This window comes from Capra hircus, chromosome 26, assembly GCF_001704415.2.
Source record: "Capra hircus breed San Clemente chromosome 26, ASM170441v1, whole genome shotgun sequence".
In the NCBI taxonomy this organism is placed as follows: domain Eukaryota; kingdom Metazoa; phylum Chordata; class Mammalia; order Artiodactyla; family Bovidae; genus Capra; species Capra hircus.
The window spans coordinates 35,789,700-35,812,842 of NC_030833.1; the positions used below are offsets into that span (position 1 = coordinate 35,789,700).

The 23,143-nt window shown below is 41.3% G+C and overlaps 1 protein-coding gene across 2 annotated transcripts in view; it reads right to left on the reverse strand.

The window, feature by feature from the left end:
- PLCE1 (phospholipase C epsilon 1) overlaps positions 1-23,143 on the reverse strand; it is a 376,851-nt gene that overhangs the window by 39,897 nt on the left and 313,811 nt on the right. For both annotated transcript variants that reach the window (XM_018041369.1, XM_018041370.1), the window contains 8 exons: positions 20,819-20,944; positions 20,590-20,726; positions 17,963-18,201; positions 16,132-16,193; positions 15,257-15,422; positions 11,975-12,082; positions 10,754-10,870; positions 5,775-5,933 (listed from right to left, as the gene is read on the reverse strand). In XM_018041369.1, the coding sequence (XP_017896858.1) occupies positions 5,775-5,933; positions 10,754-10,870; positions 11,975-12,082; positions 15,257-15,422; positions 16,132-16,193; positions 17,963-18,201; positions 20,590-20,726; positions 20,819-20,944 (1,114 nt within the window). The remainder of the gene's footprint in view (positions 1-5,774; positions 5,934-10,753; positions 10,871-11,974; positions 12,083-15,256; positions 15,423-16,131; positions 16,194-17,962; positions 18,202-20,589; positions 20,727-20,818; positions 20,945-23,143) is intronic.

The following is a 23,143-nucleotide window of genomic DNA, read 5'->3' on the forward strand; positions in this document are numbered from 1 at the left end:
TTGTAAGCATAAGCATGTACATCTATGTGAGTATATACATATATATATGCAAATATATGTAATTCTATATCCTTTGTTTAATAACTATGCATTAATACCTTTATGTCTCTATATAGTGATTATAATTATATAAAATGTCATGCATAAAAGGCTAAATTTTAACTGTTAATACATCAGGCACAGATCCCTTGGGCAGTCTGGTAGATAAGATCCCTTCTCAGAATATTTTAAATGCATAGAATAAAATATATAAGATTACAAAGGAAAAAAGGAATGTTGACTATTGTTATCAAATGTTAAAAAGACAAATCAGTGCTATAGGAAAAATGCTTCTTTATTAACACAGTGAAAAATATATAATGGTAGGTCATGTAATGCTTGTGAAACAGTGATGAGCATAAATAATTCTTGGAGATAATGGCAGCAACTCATAATATGAAAAACCTGTGATTTCTATTGCTGACAAAGACATACTTTGTCAACTTTATTCTGGTGTGTTTCTTATATTTATAATCAGAGGAAAGGCTAAATTTTAGCTACAAGTTAGTGAAAATTAAGATGTAATTTTTGTTTTTTTCAGGAATTCTCTGGAGGCCCAAGTGATTAGGTCTCTGTGCTTCCACTGCAAGGAGCATGGGTTCGATCCCTGGTTGGGGAACTATTAATAAGATCCTGCAAGCTGCGTGGTGTGGCCAAAAAAGAAAAAAATGAATTTTTCATCTAACTTCATGGGCCTCCTGAATTCTATCCATAGATACTGTTAAGGTTAAGAATCCCTGTGATATAGGTTGTGTTTGGCTTCAGAATTAAGTATATTTTACAATAATTCTTCCTTAAGCTTCCTGAAATGTGATTATATTTTATTTATAATAAAATATATACAAAGGAAGATAGGATTTAGGCTATGTCAATACCCAGATAAATCTTTTACAATGCAGTCCACCCCAGATAACTGAACATGGCCTAAGCTCAAAATTTTTATGGAACACTAGCTCCATGGGTGTTAACAGCTGTTATATAAAAAATGACAATTACAGTAACCACACAACACAATAGAAGTTTAAAAACAACATCTTACAGAAACTAAAACACATCCCTACTACAGAGTTTCTCAGAGCCTTCATTAAATATGCTAAAGGGCATCACGGTTCTTCAAAGATCTCCAGTGCAGCATTTCCCACGCTTATGTAACTGGGAATTTTTTTTTGTTCCAGAGTGTCTCATAGGATTAGTGTTCTTTCAAACTTTGGGAAATATGCTCCAGGCACAAGTGACCAACAGAGGCAAGTCTATCTGTCCTGGATAAGCAAATAGCCTCCAAACAGTAAACACACAGGGTGGAGCCAAGTATCACGAATGGCAATGCCAAGAGCTGGGAAGCACCCCCCCGCCCGCCCCCCCCCCCCCCCCCGGGCAGAAAGTTGGGAGAACCAGGAAGGGGAGAGCTGCCATTCAAAGTTTCACCACCAGGTATCAGAAAGCGGAGTGTCAAAGTCCCATCAACTTGCAGGTACTTCCCCCAGTGCAGGGAGTATGGGATGGGTGGCCCAATGACAGTCAAGGGCTGACTTCCTTATTCTTTGCAATATCCTACTTATTTTAGGACAGAAGAACAGGATCTCAGCCCCTGATAAAAGCAATTCAGATATAAGTCAGAGGGTCAGAGGTAGGGATCAGGTGAAGAGACTGGCTCAGATGGGCCCAGGCAGGAGCCATGTCTCCCTGGCTTTGTTCCTCCAGCCCCTGGCACTGAAAGCAAATTGTCTGAATCTAGCAGGTTGGAGTTCAGAAGACCAAGGGTTCAGAAATCCGGCTGGGAGTCAGCCTGTCCTTGCTGAGGGTGAGTTCTTTGAACAGAAAGGACTCAGACGCTGTACGTTAGGGATGGTTCTGAGCACACTGGAGCTCTAGGCACGCATTACTCGGCCCCATGTGAACCCAGATCACCAGGTCTGGACCCACAACCTGTCAGGCAACTGAAAGGCCTTGACAATATGACTGTCAACATGTTAGTCACTCAGTCATGTCCAACTTTTTGCAACCCCATGGACTGTAGCTTGCCAGGCTCCTCTATCCATGGAATTTTCCAGGCAAGAATACTGGAATGGGTAGCCATTCCCTTCTCCAGGGCATCTTCCCAACCCAGGGATTGAATCTGGGTCTCCTGCATTGCAGGCAGGTTCTTCTCCATCTGAGCCACCAGGGAACTCCCTGGAAAATGACGGGGGCCTGGAACTGTGCTTAAAACACTGATAATGGGATTACATTGTCCCATTTTTTCCAAAAGAAGGAAGAAGTAAGTTGCGGAAGTCAAATGGTAGGAAATGTCAAGGTGATACCTGACAAAGTCTCAGAATGGATTATTTGGTTGTGAGAACACAGAAAACAAAGAGGCGACTAGCAAGAAGTAGAATGAGTTTACTAAGAACGACTCTCCCACACAGGAGCCTGCTTAGACCTTCTGGGTAAGGTAACTCACTTTGTGGGAAATAACAGATTAGCAGCATTTTCCAACTTTCAGGTTGGTAAAAACTATTTTTAAGTAAACAGATCACCAGGACTTCCTTATGGCAATTCTGATTTAGTTAGGCAGATCTGGGACCCAAGATGCTGTGTCTTTGAAAGTGCCCTAGTGATTCTTTCTTTCTTTCTTTGACTGCACTAGGTCTTAGCTGCAGCACACAGCATCTTTAGCTGTGGCATATGGGATCTAGTTCCCTTACCAGAGATTGAACTACTCAGTCCTTCTGAATTGGGAGTGCAGAGTCTTAGCAACTAGACCACCAGGGCGGTCCCTGCCCCAGTGGTTCTTATCAATGTATCCTGACTTCTGGACTGCCTTTGACAAGGTCTTTCCTAGACTTGAATCAGAACCCTGCCTCTGCCACTGTGAGCTGGGAGGCTTGGAGAAAGTCTCATAGATGGCTAGACCTTAATTTCTATTCTATAAAGAAAGAGGTTGAACCAGATTCTGCAGAAATGTGGGTTTCAGAGAACAGAGAACCAGACAGGAGGGACAATCACCTAAACTCCAGGGATGTCCTGCAAGAAGGGCCACAGGGCTCTCCACTGGGCTGTCTGGCTCAAGGGCAATCTGGGCGAAGGCACAGTTTGGAAAACTGCTAATAAATACATTGGATGACTAATGTAAAAACCCACGGGGAACCTTATATGCTGTAATAACATACTCAAACCAAGAAGAGCAAATTTAATAGTAATAAATGTGAGGCTCCTGCTATGCGGAAGGTTAACATTAATTGTAAACCTGGAAATATGGGGAGACTAGACATAAGTTTAGTCCTGTGAAAACAACTGAACTGTTTGTTTTCCACAAACTCAACATGGGCCTGGTAGGTGTTAAAGAATTTAAATAGCGAGAACAGTCTGAGGTTGTATTAACTGAGGTTTAAAGTTCAGATTAAGAGAGGTGATGCTTACACTGTTCATGAGTTGACAGACCGAGCATGGACTTAGTTCTGGAAATCATTTTTAAGATGGACAAATTCAAGCATATCCACAAATGTAAGAATATCAAAATAGTCTTAATGGAAGAGTCATATCCTGTGAGGCACTGTTGACACAACAGGAACGTTTAGCTTGGAGAAGAGAAAAGCTGGTGAGAAGACACACGCTGGCTTTCAAGATGTGCAATTAGTCTGCGCAGCTGCTGAGGAAAGTTGTGCCAAAGAGTAGGAGGAACAGGAAGGAAGATTCGGGCTCCACATACAGAAGACTTTTGCAACAACACAATCTATTCATTAGTGGAATGGACACTGTGTACGTCACTGCAAAGAACAGGAAAGGCAGCAGCTACAAGAACATCCAACTATGTCTTGAAGACCATAGAGCAGAGGGCAGCGGCATCTGCTTGGCACTGAGATGTGGGCCGTAGTTTCTGGATAAAGAAAGCAGAGTGGAGGAACAGTACTGCCAAAGAAAAAGTGCCTTTTATGTTGGGGAGTCGGTTTCTGCTGCAGAATTTGAGGAGGGCCAGGCATAAGCATACACATTTTAGTCAAATGGCTTCAAAATAAAGCCCATCTGCATAGGTCTCATGGTTTCTGGAACCCAAGTAAATGCAGCAGCTTTGGGGAGTGCAGATCTGGACAAAGGCAAACCTAGTGGAGGTCTCAAACTGGTGCCACTTAGCGCTGACCTCACCTCCAGACCAGACTTGTTTGGCTGATGCAGCGTTTTAAGGATTTTTAATTAGGGTTGCTCATTCATGAAGCCATGTGCACTCCCTTGCCCTCCTCGCCACTTCCCTACTGTTACATATCCAGCTGGCTCTTGTGTTTATGTTTCCTGGTTGGCCCCTGAAGGTGGCTGCTTTTGCAACTCTTGGCCCAGAGCTGTGCATGCTGGTCAAACTGGGCAATGTGCACCTCCAGGGTGCATGAAGACTTCTAGGAACACGCAGGTTTGAATCTTTAAAAGAACCCAATCTCCAGACTCAAGACTTTTCAACATGTTTGGGCACTCTTTTAAAAACAGGCTTGCCTGAGAACAAGCTTGTGGTTGGCTAATTTTCCCTTCCCACCTTCTCTTCGTGATTGTTCTTCTCACTTCACAAAAAACGAGCAGAACTCTCACTGATCAAGCAACAATCTCACAGTGAGACAGGAGATGAGGTGAAAAACCATTCCAGGCAGTAAAAAGAACATTTGAGGATGCAGAGCTCCTGACAGAGTCTTAAGAAATGAAAGAAGGGGGCATCTTATTTCATCCAGGCAGGAAACACATTCAAGGTTGTATGTCTTGTCTATCATCTATCTGTATCTATCTCTCTATCTATCATCTCTCTATCTACCCTTATTCCCTTCCTTTCCTCTGTCTGTCTATCCATCTACCTTGGAATTAAAATTCAGAAGTGAGATGTGCATCAGAGGGATGCTAATATAATGTTTATGTGAATAAAAAAATAAAGCCAGACCTTTTTTGATCAAATGTAAGTTTGACTGGGCTGATTTATTTGACAAGCATGGTTTTTGTAAGTTACATTTATATATAATTTATGTTATCTATTATATATTTATACAAAATAAATACTATTCTCCTCCTGTTGGAGGCTGAGGTTTATGCAGCAACTCTTGGCTGTGGTAAGTTTCAAAAGTGGTGTTTCAGGGCCAACAGTGCCCTCCTAAATAGGGCAAATAGTTTTGGCAGCTGTCATTCTGTGCAATGAGTAAGTGCAACCTGGCATATGGACTCACTGGTCCTGGACCTGAACTTTTTCACACATCCTTGGGCAGTGGGCCCTGCTATACAGGCAAGCTGGGCTCTGAGCATAGATGTCATGAATGAGGCAGATACAGAAGTGCCTTGGGGTCCGCATACCACAGTGATACACTGTGCCAGCTTCCACAGGGCTGGGACCACAGAGCTGCTGCTACTTGGGGTCTACTACTGACCTCAGGGGTTACAACCCCATGTTCAAGTGCCCCACAGGGGCAGGGACTCTTTCTAAAGGGGACTCCAGTGACCACTGAGGGGTTGAGAATTGTGAAGCCCAGGTCCAGAGATAAAGGTCACACATTATTCTGCCCAAAATAAATTAAATAATGAGGTGCATTCTATATCAATTTTTCAAACTAAAGTTTTAGGTGAGCTGGAAGAGTATTTATCAGCCTATTAAAACAAAAGCCAAAACTCAAATATATCATTCAAGAAAAGGGAATCTCCAAAACCTGGTTACCTGGCTGAAAGTTAGAATGACATCAATTTCTTTGTTCTGGGCACGCAGCATCCCTGTAACCTCTTTAACAAGAGCGTACCTTTTGCTTTAAGATATCCACTGGTGTCTGATGGGCTTTTAATTTCTTATTTTTGAGAAGTACTTTCCTTCTGAGTTGGTCAGGTGAGGGGAGCATTGGATCATCTGAGAAATCACTCTCAAATAAGAATTTAGCCACCAGTTTTTCTCCAAACACAGTCTGAAACAATAAAGGAAAACACATCATTAGTGACTTTTGTCTATACTTGAATCACTTGGCTAGATATTTCAGCCCAATGGCATTCTTTAAAAATCCCAGGAAGAGGAGCTAGGAAAGAAGTTGTATCCGTGTGTCCCCACCCTCTGTATAGCTTCTTAGTGGAAAGAAGGGAGGTAGTTAGAAACCACGGAGAGGGTTTGAGGCCACTCTCCAGAGGGCAGCTCTCACTGTTTAGGAAAATACTCTGGGGTATGATGTACAAAAGAAGAAAAAGAGATTCAGTCAGAGGATGTGGTTTGTAGAATATGGACTGTTCCAGAAGTGGGCACAGGACACAAACCTTGAAGAAGGTGGGAAGTTGGGACAAAATGAAAACTAACAGGGAGAATTTGTCACCATTTGGTATAAAGAACCGCAGATGCCATTTTCACAAAGGTTTCCTGAGTGCTGGTCTCCAAAGGGACATTTGTGTCCCCCAGGGAGGTGGGTGTAGGGGAAGGTGCAGGATGACCCCCTGGGGTGAGGGTAGAAAATATGGCAGTTTCTATTTCTAGTTGTCTTTTTTTTTTTTATGAAAACAAAACAAAAATGGAAGATTATTAGTGCTTAATGTACAGACTGAAAATGGGACCTTCAGTCTATGTCGGGGCTGCTCATAAAGGTGCCTGCAGGACTGGGAGGGCTCTCCATTGACACAGAGGGACCAAAGGTGTGTCCCTCCCATCTTTGTTTGGTACCAGCTTATTGAGATGATCATAGTTTGGGTGCCATGGTGACCACTGTGGTTAATTTCGCAAAAAGATTTTTCCTTAAAATATTTTGTAACTAGATGAAAAGTGATTATGAAAATCCTTTACAACATACAGAACCTCACACTTTATATAAAGAAAATGCACTTAGTCAAAGAAAGTGAAGTCGCTCAGTCGTGTCTGACTCTTTGCGATCCCGTAGCCGGCCAGGCTCCGTCCTTGGAATTTTCCAGGCAAGGATACTAGAGTGGGTTGTCATTTCCTTCTCCAGGGGGTATTCCTGACCCGGAGATCGAACCTGGGTCTGCAGGCATACTCTACCGTGTGAGCCACCAGTGAAGCCCACTTAGTCAAAGGAGTATGCTAAGTTATGCAATTTTCTTTAAAAAAAAAGTTTCCTACAATTTCTGACTTTTTCTGTGCTGTACTTTGCTGCCAAATGATGACAATTATAAAATCACTATTAGTCTGTTCCTATACGATAAGTGTAACGTTTTAACACTGATGGGGAAAGCAGTTGCTTTTTAGATAAAATTTGTGTTCTGGAAAGAGTAAAGACAGCTGTCTAAAGATATTTCTTTTGTGATGTGATTTTGCTGTAGGAAACAATGTATTTTAACATAAACACTCATGTATGCACAGTCAAAAAACTTGGAAACAGATTTTCTAATGGTTACAAAATCCTCTAAATGAAGGATTTTAGTGGAGTTTGAACTCAGCTGTTAAAAATATAAAAGTGAAAGTGTTAGTTGCTCAGTTGTGTCTGACTTTTTGCAACCCCATGGACTGTAGCCTGCCAGACTCCTCTGTCCATGGACTTCTCCAGGAAAGAATACTGGAGTGGGTCACAATTCCTTTCTCCAGGGGATCTTCCTGACCCAGGGATTGAACTCTCATCTCCTGCATTGCAGGTAGATTCTTTACTATCTGAGGCACCAGGGAAGCCCCCAAATATAAAAATATATTAAAGCAAGACCTTTACATACAAATTCTCTAGCCAAATTCCAACAAGAACCTTTGCCTCATTAATGGAATTGAGAAATGAGTACTGTGATTTAACAAGTGCAGTTAATGACAACCCTTTTCCATCTGTATACAGATATCTTTGTAAGGCATCTTTATCAGCTACTATAACACAAGCTGGAATCAAGATTGCCAGGAGAAATATCAATAACCTCAGATATGCAGATGACACCACCTTTACGGCAGAAAGTGAAGAGGAACTAAAAAGCCTCTTGATGAAAGTGAAAGTGGAGAGTGAAAAAGTTAGCTTAAAGCTCAACATTCAGAAAACAAAGATCATGGCATCCGGTCCCATCACTTCATGGGAAATAGATGGGGAAACAGTGTCAGACTTTATTTTTCTGGGCTCCAAAATCACTGCAGATGGTGATTGAAGCCATGAAATTAAAAGACACCTACTCCTTGGAAGAAAAGTTATGACTAACCTAGGTAGCATATTGAAAAGCAGAGACATTACTTTGCTGACTAAGGTCCGTGTAGTCAAGGCTATGGTTTTTCCTGTGGTCATGTATGGATGTGAGAGTTGGACTGTGAAGAAGGCTGAGGGCCGAAGAATTTTTGCTTTTGAACTGTGGTGTTGGAGAAGACTCCTGAGAGTCCCTTGGACTGCAAGGAGATCCAACCAGTCCATTCTAAAGGAGATTAGTCTTGGGTGTTCTTTGGAAGGAATGATGCTAAAGCTGAAACTCCAGTGCTTTGGCCACCTCATGCGAAGAGTTGACTCATTGGAAAAGACTCTGATGCTGGGAGGGATTGGGGGCAGGAGCAGAAGGGGACGACAGAGGATAAGATGGCTGGATGGCATCACTGACTCAATGGATGTGAGTCTGAGTGAACTCCGGGAGGTGGTGATGGACAGGGAGGCCTGGCGTGCTGTGATTCATGGGGTCGCAAAGAGTCGGACATGACTGAGTGAACTGAACTAAACTGAATAGCTATTAAAGATAAATACTGAAATAATAAACTAAACTTAAAACCAGACATGCAAGTCAGCAATCATAAAAGTTTCAAAAATAATGAGGTGTATTCAATCACATTGTTCCCACTAAAAATTTAGATAATAAATAGTCCTAATTTTTTTATGACAGCAAAAGGTTTTTGTATCATTAATAAATAATAGCATTAAAATTCTATTCTTTACTTTCATCCTTTCTGTTACCCTCTTTTATATTTTATTTTCTCATGTTTTAATTAATATATGAAATATGTTAATAAGTAGGATATGTATATAATTTATGAATAAGTCAATATACACAATAGGAATACAGGGCATGTTTTACTGATAGAGGTATGCAATCAAAAAAGTTCAGAGGGTATCTCTGATGGCTCAGTGGTAAAGAACCCACCTGCAATGTAGATGTGAGTTTGCCTCCTGGGTTGGGAGGACCCCATATGCCTCAGAGAAACAAAGCCCATGTGCCACAATTATTGAGTCACACTCTAGAGCCCGGGAGCCAAAATTATTGAGCCCACAGGCCTAACCTACTGATGCCCTTGCGGCCTAGAACCTGTGCTCAGCAAAAAGCAAAGCCACCACAATGAGAAGCCCACACACTGCAACTGGAGAGTAGACCCCACTTGCTGACTGGAGGAAACCTGGCACACAAAATAAATAAATAGCATTATTTTTTAAAAAGTTTCAGTTCATTCAGTTCAGTTCAGTTGCTCAGTCGTGTCTGACTCTTTGCGACCCCATGAATCGCAGTACGCCAGGCCTCCCTGTCCATCACCAACTCCCGGAGTTCATTCAGACTCACATCCATTGAGTCAGTGATGCCATCCAGCCATCTCATCCTCGGTTGTCCCCTTCTCCTCCTGCCCCCAATCCCTCCCAGCATCAGAGTCTTTTCCAATGAGTCAACTCTTCACATGAGGCGGCCAAAGTACTGGAGTTTCAGTTTTAGCATCATTCCTTCCAAAGAACACCCAGGACTGATTTCCTTTAGAATGGACTGGTTGGATCTCTTTGCAGTCCAAGGGACTCTCAAGAGTCTTCTCTAACACCACAGTTCAAAAGCATCAATTCTTGGTGCTCAGCTTTCTTCACAGTCCAACTCTCACATCCCTACATGATTACTAGAAAAACCATAGCCTTGACTAGACGGACCTTTGTTGGCAAAGTAATGTCTCTGCTTTTCAATATGCTATCTAGGTTGGTCATAACTTTCCTTCTAAGGAGTAAGTGTCTTTTCATTTCATGGCTGCAAATCACCATCTGCAGTGATTTTGGAGCCCAGAAAAATAAAGTCTGACACTGTTTCCACTGTTTCCCTATCTATTTGCCATGAAGGGATGGGACCAGATGCCATGATCTTCATTTTCTGAATGTTGAGCTTTAAGCCAACCCTTTCACTCTCCACTTTCACTTTCATCAAGAGGCTTTTTAGTTCCTCTTCACTTTCTGCCATTAGAGACCATCATTCCAAATGATGGCAAAGAAAAGGCAATACGAAAGGCTAATTCATTTTGTTGGCATTAGTTTTGTATTTGGGAACATTTTCTTCTATCCATGCCCCTCCCTGCCACTGACAGCCATATTCCCATTAATGCCTCTACCAGTGGAGGAAGGGGCAGGAGAGTTTACTTTCAATCTGTTTGCATTATAGTTTTTTTGCATAAGGAAGAGCTGGGTGCTAACAGCAATTGTTGTGGCCAGTCTAACCTCTTTGCCAACATGGATTTCTGTACCTGAAGTTAGGCCACAAGAAGATTTGACTTCTTTGCCCTTAAATATTTTCAGCTTTTTTATATATAACTGACAGAGGACATCCTGTGATTCCAAAAGTGTTGGAGAGTTGGTCTTCTTTTACCTCTGAAGGCTTTCTAGAAATTGCCAGAAGAGCACAGAAGAATGCTTCAGTCACTAGCTGAAAAGATGAACCACTCAAGAGAGAGCCCCAAGCTCACAGGGGCATCCCTATTTCTCAGGTCTGAGGGATCTAACTATACATGTTTTACAGCTGAGGTCCAGCTGTGGTGTGGTGGCTCAACAATAGTCAAACAAGACAAAGACCAAGCCACCATCCTGTCAGTTAGCTGATACCTTACCTTGAAAATTTCTGCCATTTTTCGTTGCTGAGGCAATGAACAGTGGTTCTCAATCGATATGATGATGGGCAGGTCAGAGTTGATGAAGGCACTGCGATCGATGGCTTCAACCACTTCCTGTGAGGGCCAAAAAGTCTCATCAGAGCTCAGATATCTGCCCAGGGTGTCAGGAAGCAAGGTACTAATAGCCATAGAAAGCATCTAACTTGGTGTATGCAGAAGACTTCTATCTTTTTAAACATATTTTCAAGTTAAGCAATACAATAGGTTATTTTCTATAGAGACATTAAACTATTCATATTAACTATTGTTCACATACTATGAGGAACAGTTATCAGTATTGTCAATTTAACAAATCAATATATATATATATTGAGTATATTATAGGTAAGATACATTGTTTTAGTTACAGTATCAAAAATAATGATCCATAAGATACTTTCCTGCTTTCAAGGAGTTTACAATCAAATCTACTTGGGGCAATAAGACATATATCACCTATATTTATTTATGTACATAAACACAGTTATCAATCCCTCCTTTCCTCAGCATAAGGCACAAAAAGTTTAAAGATGGCTGAATAGGAAAATAAGTTGAAGAGAAAACATATTTTAGCCATTATCTTCACATATAAGACAAAAATAGTAATATTCCTTCTCAGTCCGGTTACAGTTCAGAAAAAAAAAATGATGCCACAGCCAAAGACCCTCTGATTGAAGTTTATAATTGCACAATGAACAAATAAACTACCTAGAAACTGACATCATAATACAAGGAGACCAGTCTTCCTGGGTGACCAATCCCCCGAGGTGGAATCAGTTCTCATTACTTTATAATGTTATTTCATCCTCTCCAGACACACGATGTCGGCCTTTGTCAGCAGAACACCAGGAAAAATGATCTTTAATTCTTACAGCAAGAGAACAACTCCTGCCTTTTATATATCATTTTATGATATAAAAATTGCAATAACATTATTACATGATAACTAATTTACGGTAATGGTTACTAAACTTTGGTTGAATGGAAATCTAAAGAGAGTTTTAGATCAACTCCCAGAAAAACGAACATGTGCACATCTACCCACAATTTGGAGAAGTCTTAAGCCCCAGGATAAGAACCCCCAGCCTAAGGTAAAACTTGGAAGAGTCACTTATTTAAATGATGAATGAAGATAATGACTCTCTGTGATCTGATCTAAAGAAAGTTATGAAGCATTACCTTGAAGGGGATCTTGGTTGTCAGGGTGTGTCCATGATAAATGATGGGCATTCCATCATCTCCGTCCCAGCAGTCCAACTCTACACTCCTACAGCCTTGCAGGAGGACCTGTGGGATCAATGAGTGAATCCACCCCAGATGAGCAAATGGAGATAAAGCCTCAAATTAAACCCAGCACAGGCTTCCACATATCAGTGATCACGCTCCAGGCTAAAACAGAAGGGCCTAAGATTGAAAAGAAACATTGCATGTTGGCCAAAGGCCACGATTTATCACAGGTGGGGAAGGGATAGAACAGATTAAGGTGGAAAGAGTGCTGGCCAGAGCTGAATACTAGTGGAAGGTAAAATTTGATAGCAATAGCATGATTGTTTTCCCATCAACTTTGGTCCTTCAAGGGACCTACATATGGTATATCCTGAAATGAAAAAGCCAGGCTAGAGCTCTACCTGGGCAGACGTCAGAGGAGGTGACACGGGTGCTGATGAGGAAATGAGGACCCTGATTCTTTAATGAACTGAAATACTTATATGAATCTAATCAGGATAAAAGTTCCTCTGGGTGTGGTGCTAAGTTGCTTCAGTCGTGTCCGACCCTTTGGGACCCTATGGACTGTTGCCTTCCAGGTTCCTCTGTCTATAGGGATTCTCCAGGCAAGAATGCTGGAGTGGGCTGCCAAGCACTCCTCCAGGGGGTGATCTTCCTGACCCAGGGACTGTACCTGAGTCTCATGTCTCCTGTATTGGCAGACAGGTTCCTTACCACTAGTGCCACCTGGGAAGCCCAAAGCTCCTCTATTTAGGCCCAAAACTAATACCTTTGCTGTGAACATGTAGCATGTGAGAAGGGTAGAAGCAAGGAGTTATCAGGAATTTGTTTGCTGTCTAATCCTAGAACAGCATCCACAGCAGAGACAGTAAATAAATCCATAAACTCCCCTTTTCCATACCCATAGCAGTCATCAGCAATCAATCATAACACACTTGCCCCCAAATCTCAGATGCATTACCTCATGACCTCCTCAGCAAAGAACTCCAGGAAAGACTACCAATGAATTAGATGAAATGATACCTATTTGCTTTCCTGGATCTAAAGCTGGAAGCAGAGGCCCTGACCCATGTGTTTGGGTGGCATCTCTGTAATGTTAGCTTGGATCAACTTCATCTTCCATAGACTCTATGTGGGGACCATCTTAAAGATGATGATATTCAAAAGGGTCAACCAAGCTAAGAGGTGTATGTATCTGTGAATGAGCCAACTCTCTGATTTAAGAATCTACATACCTATTTCCATGTAACAGCAATCCAGTAACTGGGGGCTAGTGGCCACTAGAGTTGCTACAACACAACTTAGATAGTTGAATCCCCCTTAATGCTTTTATGTGAGATACTTGCTAGATTCTTCCCACTGCACACCATAGAGAACCCAGTTTTCCTAGACGACCTCTCATCCCACAGGGAACTGATTCTGTGGTAAAGAATCCCAAGGTCCTCAGCATTTGCCAGCATTAGAGTATCTAGGGGTGTGTTGCTTTGGGCTGAAACTGTTGTGTAACATGACAGCTGGGACATGAGGCTCTCTGTAGTGACCACACTGGGAAGAACGTTCACTGCCCGGGAGCAGACCAGATGGGTTTTCAGCACGGAAATATTAAAGGTCTGTATTAAAGTCCACATAACATTAAAGTTTCCACATACCACTAGAATAGGAGAACCAGGGCTGGAAATTCCAGGTGAGAACAGGGCTTTCTCTCACTTCTCAACGACCCCATAAGTAACGAATGTTAGGAGGTAATTGTAGGAGTTGAGGGACAGCGGACTGGTAAGAAATGAAATAAAAGGGAGCCTCACATGTAAGGTTTAATCACATCTGTGAATCTATTTTAGGAGTTTCTGTGCTTTAGTCAAAGGCTGGGGTGTAATGTTAAAGAGTTTAAAAGGAAAATGTCCCTGAAAAAAAAATTAAAAAAGAAAACCTCCCTGATGTCAAATAGGTTAAGTGTAGTAGGAATTAAAGCTAGGACACCAATCCCTGCTCATTTTCCTGGAATAAACACACACACACACACACACACACACACACACACACACACACACATTTCATTTCTTTCCCGTCGAACAATAGGTTTGAAACTTCTTTTAACCTTGGAATTCTCAGCACAAACAGAGGGCCAGTATAGAAAGCACATAAGAGCAAATCTTCAGCTGCAGTGGGAGCAGGGCATGGGACCCTCTAATGTCAGCTCTTCTGTGTCAGCTGCTGAGGCCCCTTGACAGACACTTATTTTGAAAATCGTGACTCTAAGAACACGCCTTCATTTCATAATAAAATCACCTTAAATTTTAGAGTTTAAAAGCCATACTCCATACCCGATAAGCTTTGGGACAGAAGTTTAACTCATGCTTTGAGAAATATCTAGAGTAATCTGAAGAATAAAGGAAGCTCAAGTATGCTGGGTTTATGTATACAATACAGTTATAATTTTTACACTTGGACCCCTTCCCCCAACACACAGACATGGACACACACACACATACACACACACAGGACCTAGCTAGATCCTCCCACAATTAACTCATCTTGTGGGAGTTCAGAAAACAGGCAGCATAGACAAAGGTGTTGCAGAAAATACAACAGAAGCAACAGTCATACAGATAATTGAGAGCTGGATGTTTAGGTGAAAAGGATGTGCTTTTTCTAGTCCAGAGACCCTTCTGAGTTTTTGAAAACATTCCCATCAATTTAAGTGTGTAAGGATGGGGCCTACACTTTGTAGATTTTTTTTTTTCTTTTGGTAATAAGTTGGTTGTCATAATGATGGATTAATTTTCTAACAAATTGCAAAACAAAACAAACAATATTCTGGGAATAACTTCATAGACAGTTGCATTTTCTACTATGCTTTCCCGCTACAATATATTGATTTATTTAGCATCTAGGCAAGCAATTAGATAGTTTTCTCATGGGAAAATCTAATTTTAGTTGGGGGTAGGTCAGACTAACCAAGATCTAAAAGCTATGAGTCTCAAACTACTACTTATTTATTTATTTATTTTTGCCTAGAATAAAGGTTAAGTATAGATGGGCGGGGGGGAGAACGGAAAGGAAAAAAGGACAGAAAACAGCTGTATATATCGGCAGTTTCCCACACATCATGTGTCCTCACAGTTCGCAATTAACAGCATATAAGCTCATCAAAGGAGGCTGGGGTCAACTTTCTGTGACAGGGGGTTACATAAATAAGATGAATGAAAACCACATTCCCAGTGAAATTCTTGGTACCTGGCTGTAGAGTTCTACTGAGGATTCTCCTTTGAGCTGATGGCCCGTGAGGTAGGTATTGTGTGAAGATTCAATGTAATAGTAGGAGAGGGGCAGCTGCATTTCTTTAACGTTCTCCTGTGACTCATCATTTTTCGAGGCAAAATTATCTTTATCCATCAGAAACCTAGGGGAAATAATTTTCTCAGACTTGTATAGGAAAACTATATACTCTCTTTTCTGAAGTATAGTTGACTTAAAATATATTAGTTTCAGGTATGCATGCTAAATTGCTTCAGTCGTGTCCATCTCTGTGCGACCCCATGGACGGTAGCCTGCCAGGCTTGTCTGTCCACGGGATTCTCCAGGCAAGAACACTAGAGTGGGTTGTTACGCCCTCCTCCAGGGGATATTCCTGATCCAGGGACTGAACCCACATCTCTTACATCTCCTGCATTGGTAGGCGGATTCTCTACCACTAGCATCACCTGGGAAGCCCAGTTTCAGGCATACAACATAGTGATTCAGTATTTTTATAGCTTATACTCCATAAAGCTATTATAAAACATTGGCTATATTTCCTGTGCTGTACATTAATCCTTGTATTTATCATATGTATCTTTTAGTCCCCTTTTCCTATCTTTCAAAAAAAATTATTTTATTTTTTGGCTGCACCACATGGCAAAACTAAGGTTCCCCCACCAGGGGTTGAACCTGTGCCCCCTGCATTGGAAATGTGGTCTCAATCCCTGGACCACTGGGGAAGTCCCCCTTCCCCGATCTTGTCCCTCTCCCAAGCCCCCTCTCCACTAGTAACAGCTAGTTTGTTCTCTGTATCTGAGTCTATTTGAAAAATGTACATGCTTAAATGATGGCAAAAATATTTTAAAAGTTACCTTGCAAATCCTTCAAATGACATTAGGCCTTGATGACACATACTAACGCTAGGCTCGAACTTCTGCAAGGGATACAAAAGGAGTGTTATTTAGGTAAAGGAAACTAAAGGGGAAAAAACCACCACATCATTTTTTAAAACTGTTTTGTTTTCATCAGGAAATATCTAAACCAAATATTTGGACTAATTTAGTTATGGAGTGGTAAAATGTAGTTTTTCAGTCCAAAAGAAAACATTTATTATGTGTGAGTTTATTATAGGAAGCATATTTATTTAAGAGGAAAAAAAGAGAGAGGGAGAAAAGAATAAAGCTGATTTATATGGAAACAAACAGTATCAGTTTATCCAGGTGAAGATGGGGATCAGAACAGCAGCTACTACAGAGCTGGTGGGAGGTGAAATGTGAAGATCCATTCAGGACAGTGTTCACGCTCCACCATATCTTAGTGCATACTCAGTCATGTGATCATAATCTTATATTTTTAGCATTGCCAGTGATCAAGTCCAGTTGCTGGCCAGCTAATCCACTGATTCCTAATCAATTGACAAGGGAGGCTAAAAGCCTAGATTAGTTCTGTTGCATGTCATGCAGCCACAGTGAACCATCTGGCCCCCTCTCTTCTCTCATCCCCTAGAGGAAGCCATGACCACTTCCTCTGGGTTACAGTGACAGCTTCCTTCCCAGTTTCTTGGGCCTTCACTCCTTCCCTAGCACAGTTTATACTCCAGTGGGGCCAGAGTGACCTCTTAGAAACTTAAATCATCTTCTTCCCCTGCTCAAAAATTTCCAGTAGCATCCCATCTCACATGGACTCCTTACCATGGCCTAAGATGCCTGGATGGTTTGGCCCCTGCCCACCTGTCTGAAATCAAGTCTGCTACAATCCCTCTGGCTTTTGTTATTCCTCACAAACTCCAAGCTGGCTTCTGCTTGCTACTCTCTGTCTGGAAAGCTCTCTCCTTAGACCCTCAAAAGGCTTAATCATTCAGGGCTCAGCCCAAGTGTCACCTCCCTCGAGTGGCCTTGGCTTACTCCTCTGAGCCCTCCATTCCCTTACTGTGCTCAGTGTTTTTTCAGAGCCCATGATTACCTGAAATTACATATCTTTATTCATTTACAGTTTGCCTCACCCACTAGAATGTAAACTGCCATGAGGGTCAGAACTTGATCCTCTCAACTACTATATTTCCAGGCCCAGAGTAGAAGCTGATAAACATTTGTTAGACAATCAACATAGCTGATGACCTAACTACCAATTCCATTGCATATGCTGGAACAACAAACAACAATCACGTACTGATTCCTTACGGTAGCCACAGGGTAAAAGAAGACTTGTTGTTTAGTCACTAAGCTGTAGCTGACTATTGCAATGCCATGGAGTGTAGCCCGCCAGGCTCTTCTATCTGTGGGATTCCCAGGCAAGAAAACTGGAGTGGGTTACCATTTCCTTCTCCAGAGCATCTTCCCGAATCAGGGATCGAATCTGAGTCTCCTACACTGGCAGGCGGATTCTTTACCGCTGAGCCACCAGGGAAGCGCCAACGGACAGAGGCGCCTGGTGGGCTATATAGTCCATGGGATGGAAAAAGAGTCGGACACGACTTAGCAACTAAACAAGAACAGCAAAAGAAAAAGGTTTAGGACCTATGTTAACTGTATGTTAAATAAGAACACTTACATACTTGTTTTTTTTTTTTTAAATAACCTTCTATTTCTCTCCCAGAATTTAAAGGCATTGGAAGGAAGTATAAAAAGAGGAAACGTTCAGCAGAAAATAATAAGAATAGTTAGAAGCTTTACACATGTGCTTGCACACAAAAGAGATACAAACCTGGATAATGCTGAGGATTTCATCATAAGTATAGTGTTCTCCTTGGCAATTCACTAGGAAGTCATTGAGCTGGAGGATGCCAACTCCAAACACACCCAGAGATGCGCTCTCCACCCCAGTGCCATTTGTCACAATACTTGCAGCAGCAATGGCGTCAGATATCTGCCTCTGGTTGTCGGACAGCTGCTGCTTACTCTTGATGAATAATCCCAAATCTGAGACATTTCTGGTCAGCAAATCTGAAACAGAACCACCAACAGAACATGGACAGGCTAGCCAGAATCTTTCATAAAGCCCATTTTGGAGATAATGGTGTTGTGGAAATATTAAGCTGTAGTAACTCTTCACTAATCTGTCTAAACAAGCCATCAAGCTCAGTGCTTCTTTCTGGCTTCACATAGTTGAAAGAATAAAAAAAAAAAGAATTAGTGAATAAATAAAAGAAATGAAGAGAGCTAGGTCAATGATCTTAAAAGCCCATAAACTTCAGTATCAGATGCAAACTAATGTAAATTCGGTTGGGGACTTTAGGCTGAATTCAGACTTTGGTTTTTGAGAATAACCACTTCTATGACTAAGCATGCATGGAAGACGTACCCTTAAGATTACAGTTTTTCTGTACTTTAAAAGTGTAACTATAAAAAAAAAAAAAGTAACTGTAAACATTTGTGTGCAGGTGCCTGTGTGAACATATGTTTTCAATTCATTTGGGTAAATACCAAGGAGTACAGTTGCTGGATTATATGGTAAGAGTACATTCTATTTTATAAGAAACAGCCAAATTCTCTTCTGAGCTGGATGTACTATTTTACACTTCCATTAGGCGATGGCACCCCACTCCAGTACTCTTGCCTGGAAAATCCCATGGGCGGAGTGGCCTGGTGGGCTGCAGTCCATGGGGTCGCGAAGAGTCGGACACGACTGAGCGACTTCACTTTTACTTTTCACTTTCATGCATTGGAGAAGGAAATGGCAACCCACTCCAGTGTTCTTGCCTGGAGAATCCCAGGGACGGGGGAGCCTGGTGGGCTGCCGTCTATGGGGTTGCACAGAGTCGGACACGACTGAAGCGACCTAGCAGCAGCAGCAGCAGCAATGCCCTAGTTGCTCCACATTTGCACCCACTTTGGTATGGGTGGTCATTTTCATTCTAACCACCATGGAAAACAGTGTGTCAGTTTCTTGCAGAGCTAAATATAGGCTCACCATAGGATCCAGCAACTCCAGTCCTAGGTGTTTAGTGAGTTGAAAACATGTCCACAAAAAAACCTGCATACCAAATATTTATAGCAGCTTTCTACATAATTGCTAAAACTTAGAAGCAACCAAGATGTCTTTCAATAGGTGAATGGGCAAGCATACACATAACAAAATATTACTCAGCAATATAAAGAAATGAGCTGTCAAACCATGAGAAGACATCAAGAAACCTTAAACACATATTGCCCAGTGGAAGGAGCTAGTCTGAAAAGGCTACATACATACTGTATGATCCCAACTATATGACATCCTGGGAAAAGCAAAGCTATGGAGACAGGAAAAAGATCAGTATTTGCCAGGGGTTCAGAGGAGAGTTGGAGAATGACAAGACGGAGCACAGCGGGTCTTTAGGACAGTGGAACTATTTATTCTGTATACTATTGTAATGGCAAAAACATGTCATTATACTTCTGTGAAAACCCATAGATAATACAGACAGTGAACATTAATGTAAATTATGGACTTCAAATATATCAGTATTGGCTCAACTGTAACAAATATACCACACTAATGCAAAAAATTACTAAGGGGGGAACTGTATGTATGGAGGCAGAGCATATAGAAACCCTCTGTACCCTCTGCTCATTTTTCTGTCAACTGTCCTAAAAAATAGTCTGTTATTTTTTTGAAAAGTACAACTACTTGACAAATCTACAGTTATGTACATTTATAACTAAGGTTGAAAAAGGTTGGTATTCTTAGCTTAAGGACAATATGTTTTTAAATAATTTAAAAAGAAAATGCAGGGAAGAGGACTATGTTCATTTTGTTTATTGCTTTTTAGAAAGGTTTATGGTTTCCAGCAAAAACAGAAGAGAAAAATAATAGGCCTAAAATACATGGGTGGTGATGGTAATGGTGGTGGCAGTGAATGGGATCAAGGAATAGAGATTCTGGTTTACGCATTAGGAAAAATGTCCTGAATGTTCAGGCAGGAGGACTTTGCTGAGGTCAGGGAAGACCCTCCTGTCAAAGGGCAGACAGCTCCCGATGCTGGGTGGAGCACCCACCCACCTGGAGGCAGGGAAGAAACTGGCAGTTCCCAACTGGGACGTGCCACAAACTTCGTGGACATTTGGAAATAAGTGGGAAAGGATTTTTAGTTGTCAGAATGACTGGAAGGCTCTGCTGGTTAAATATATTCTAGATTCTATGGACAGACCCATACAATGATGAATTTCCTAGTCCAAAATGCTAATAATACCATCCCCATGACACTCCCATTAGAGAAATGATTCTCTAAGCATTTAACCATGCTCCTGGGGGTAGTGTGCCATATGGGACAGGCTGAAGGTTTGCATGACTGGGTCTCTAACTATTTTTAGGTAGAAAGGTCTCAAAAGGAAATATTAAATTGCCACACAAACCTAGGTCAGGCTGAAGACCGCTGATATTTTCGTCAATGGTCAGGTTGGTATAGAGGGGGGCTGCCTCAGAGCCAGCTCGGTCACAGGGTACGGCGTAGATGTCAAAGAGGTCCTTCAGGTCCTTGCGGCTCCTCACACTGGGCACAGGATGGAGAACACCTCGTCTTTAGCTTCATTTTAACAAGGGAAGGGTAAGAGGAGGAAAGGCTGAGAAGAAAGCCGGCCGTACCTGAATGATTTGAACAGCTCAACAAACTCCACAAAACTCATGCTGCTGTCTGAAACCATGAAGCTCTGAAAGCCCTGCATCCCTCCTTTGATCTTCCCTGGCCAGCAGCTGCTGCTGTTCCAAGCACTGCAACAAAGACACGGCCTTGATGGGCAGAACTGGGACTGGTTCTGTCACTCTGCCCTAAGAGACGCTCTCAGATTAGCAACATGAACAGAAAGATGGACAGCAGTCACTGAAGTTTAGGCTCTTTTCTTTCTAAGCATTGCTTTGATTATTACACCTTTTCATTTCTCTCCAAATTCATCTATATTGCATCAGAGGAAATAAAACATTATATATTGAAACCACTTCATGTTTATAGCCTATTTAATAAGGGCACAAAGCTGAGTTAATATTCCTCTACAAATCAAAACAGGTCTTTGCAATCACAGGTCAATGAGAGGAAAAAAAAAACCCATAAATTCAGTGGTTTTGAAGAAGTCATTTTAAAAAAGAGTCTCACGTTGTGCATTTATAACTTATGGAAAATTATTCATGTGCTTTCATATATTTTAAATCATAGAAACACATTTAAGAAGAAAATCTTGAATGTATCAATGTCTTCCCTTTCTCCTTTCTTAACCAGTTTTTAGATGAAAACAAGGGTTTTTAATGCTAATGGAAAATGTGAGTCACAAAAATATTAAGGGTGGAAAGCAGCCAACTCTTGCCTAGAATTATATTTACACCTGCCAAGGCTGTATCTATTTAATATAAAAATATCAGTCATCTGGGTCAAAAATTCAGTCTAGCTCTTTCACAATATTTTTTTATTTCCTATGCTGGTTCTTTGAAAGGAGAGTATGAGAAATGTTTTGGCTGGTTTTTGGTCAAACCAATTAGTAGGATCTTTCTTTTTTCTTTCATTTTTGTTTTTGTCCTTAATTTTTCATTTTAAAAATATTTCAAATATATAAGAAAATAGAATGTAGTAATGAATAGCTAGCTTGTCCTTGATCCTTTCAACAGTGTTTATTTATGGAAAATTATTTTGTGCTGACATCTGAAGGTCACCTCCATTAATGGAAGAGTATTACAAATGGATAGATTTATGGTATTATACTTTGTAGGCCTGGGTTGTTGATTCCCCAGTACGGTGTGGGAAACAGAGGGTAGAGCTTGAAGAAGAGGACAAAGGTCTGATAACAAAGCGGTTTTTCATTTGAATTTAAACATGTATGTTTCATGCCTGCCTTCCTCTGGTCCCCCGACCAGCCACTGTCTGTAGGCACCCGACTCCCTCTAACTTTAGGAACCTCTATTCTGTTTGGTTCCTTCCTGGGGCTCAGTCTTGCTCTCTTCTTGAAGAGTATTGAGGCTGACTTCTCTTGTCCCGCCTTGTCTTCTCTTATTGGCCCCCTTGTCCTCCTATGGCGGGGTCCTCTGATTTTGCATCTGGCACAGTAGTCTCTCTACTTTTACCTCTTTGAAAACATTTTCCTCGTTTACTTTGTCTTCCCTTTTCCTGCTTATGAGTGATTGAAATAAAGGGAAAGGCCACTTAACCATAGTTATGTGGCTGTTTTATTTTCCCAGGATACTGTTTAGGCTGAAATATAAGGCAAAGAATTCTGATCCTTTGTAGCTGGAATTTTGTTACAAACCTACAAACCTTGCAAAAGTGGTAAAAAGAATTTTCAGGTACCTGTGACCCAGTTAAGCCAAATGCAGAAATTACATTCATTATTCACACCGTGAAAGGATGCTTCCCTTTAAAAGAGGATTTACTGTAGGGTTTTTATCTATAGCAAGCTTCCAAGAGAGAGAGAAAGAGAGAGGTACAGAGAGACACCCAGAGAGACAGACGGAGACAGAGAGACAAGGAAAGAGAAAAAGAGACATGGGGAGGAGAGAAATGTGGGGAGGAAGAGAAGGAGAAAAGAAGGGGGGTGATGCATGCGTGTTAAGTGTGTGTGTATAAAAGTGTTTCTAAACCAGTACCTGTACAGACCCATTTCCTCCTCCTACTTCTCTGACGAAGTATAGAATGTTTGTTTTTTTTTTTAAATCATGGTTCTGTCTGGAATCTCAACGTTTCTTAAACTTTAGTGTGGGGTTGAGGGAGATGGTATGGCATTCTGATTCCTCTGAAAGACTTTCATTTTAATATGTTTTTTTAAGAGGGTGGCTGTTTCAAATCTTTAATTGGCATGGACCTTAAAAAATTATTTACAATAATATCAACATTAGGATTATATCTAAACCTCTCCAACTGGCTGTAAGACGTTCATTTCTCCAGACATGTACATCTTATACATGAGAAGAGTGTTAAATATATTTCAC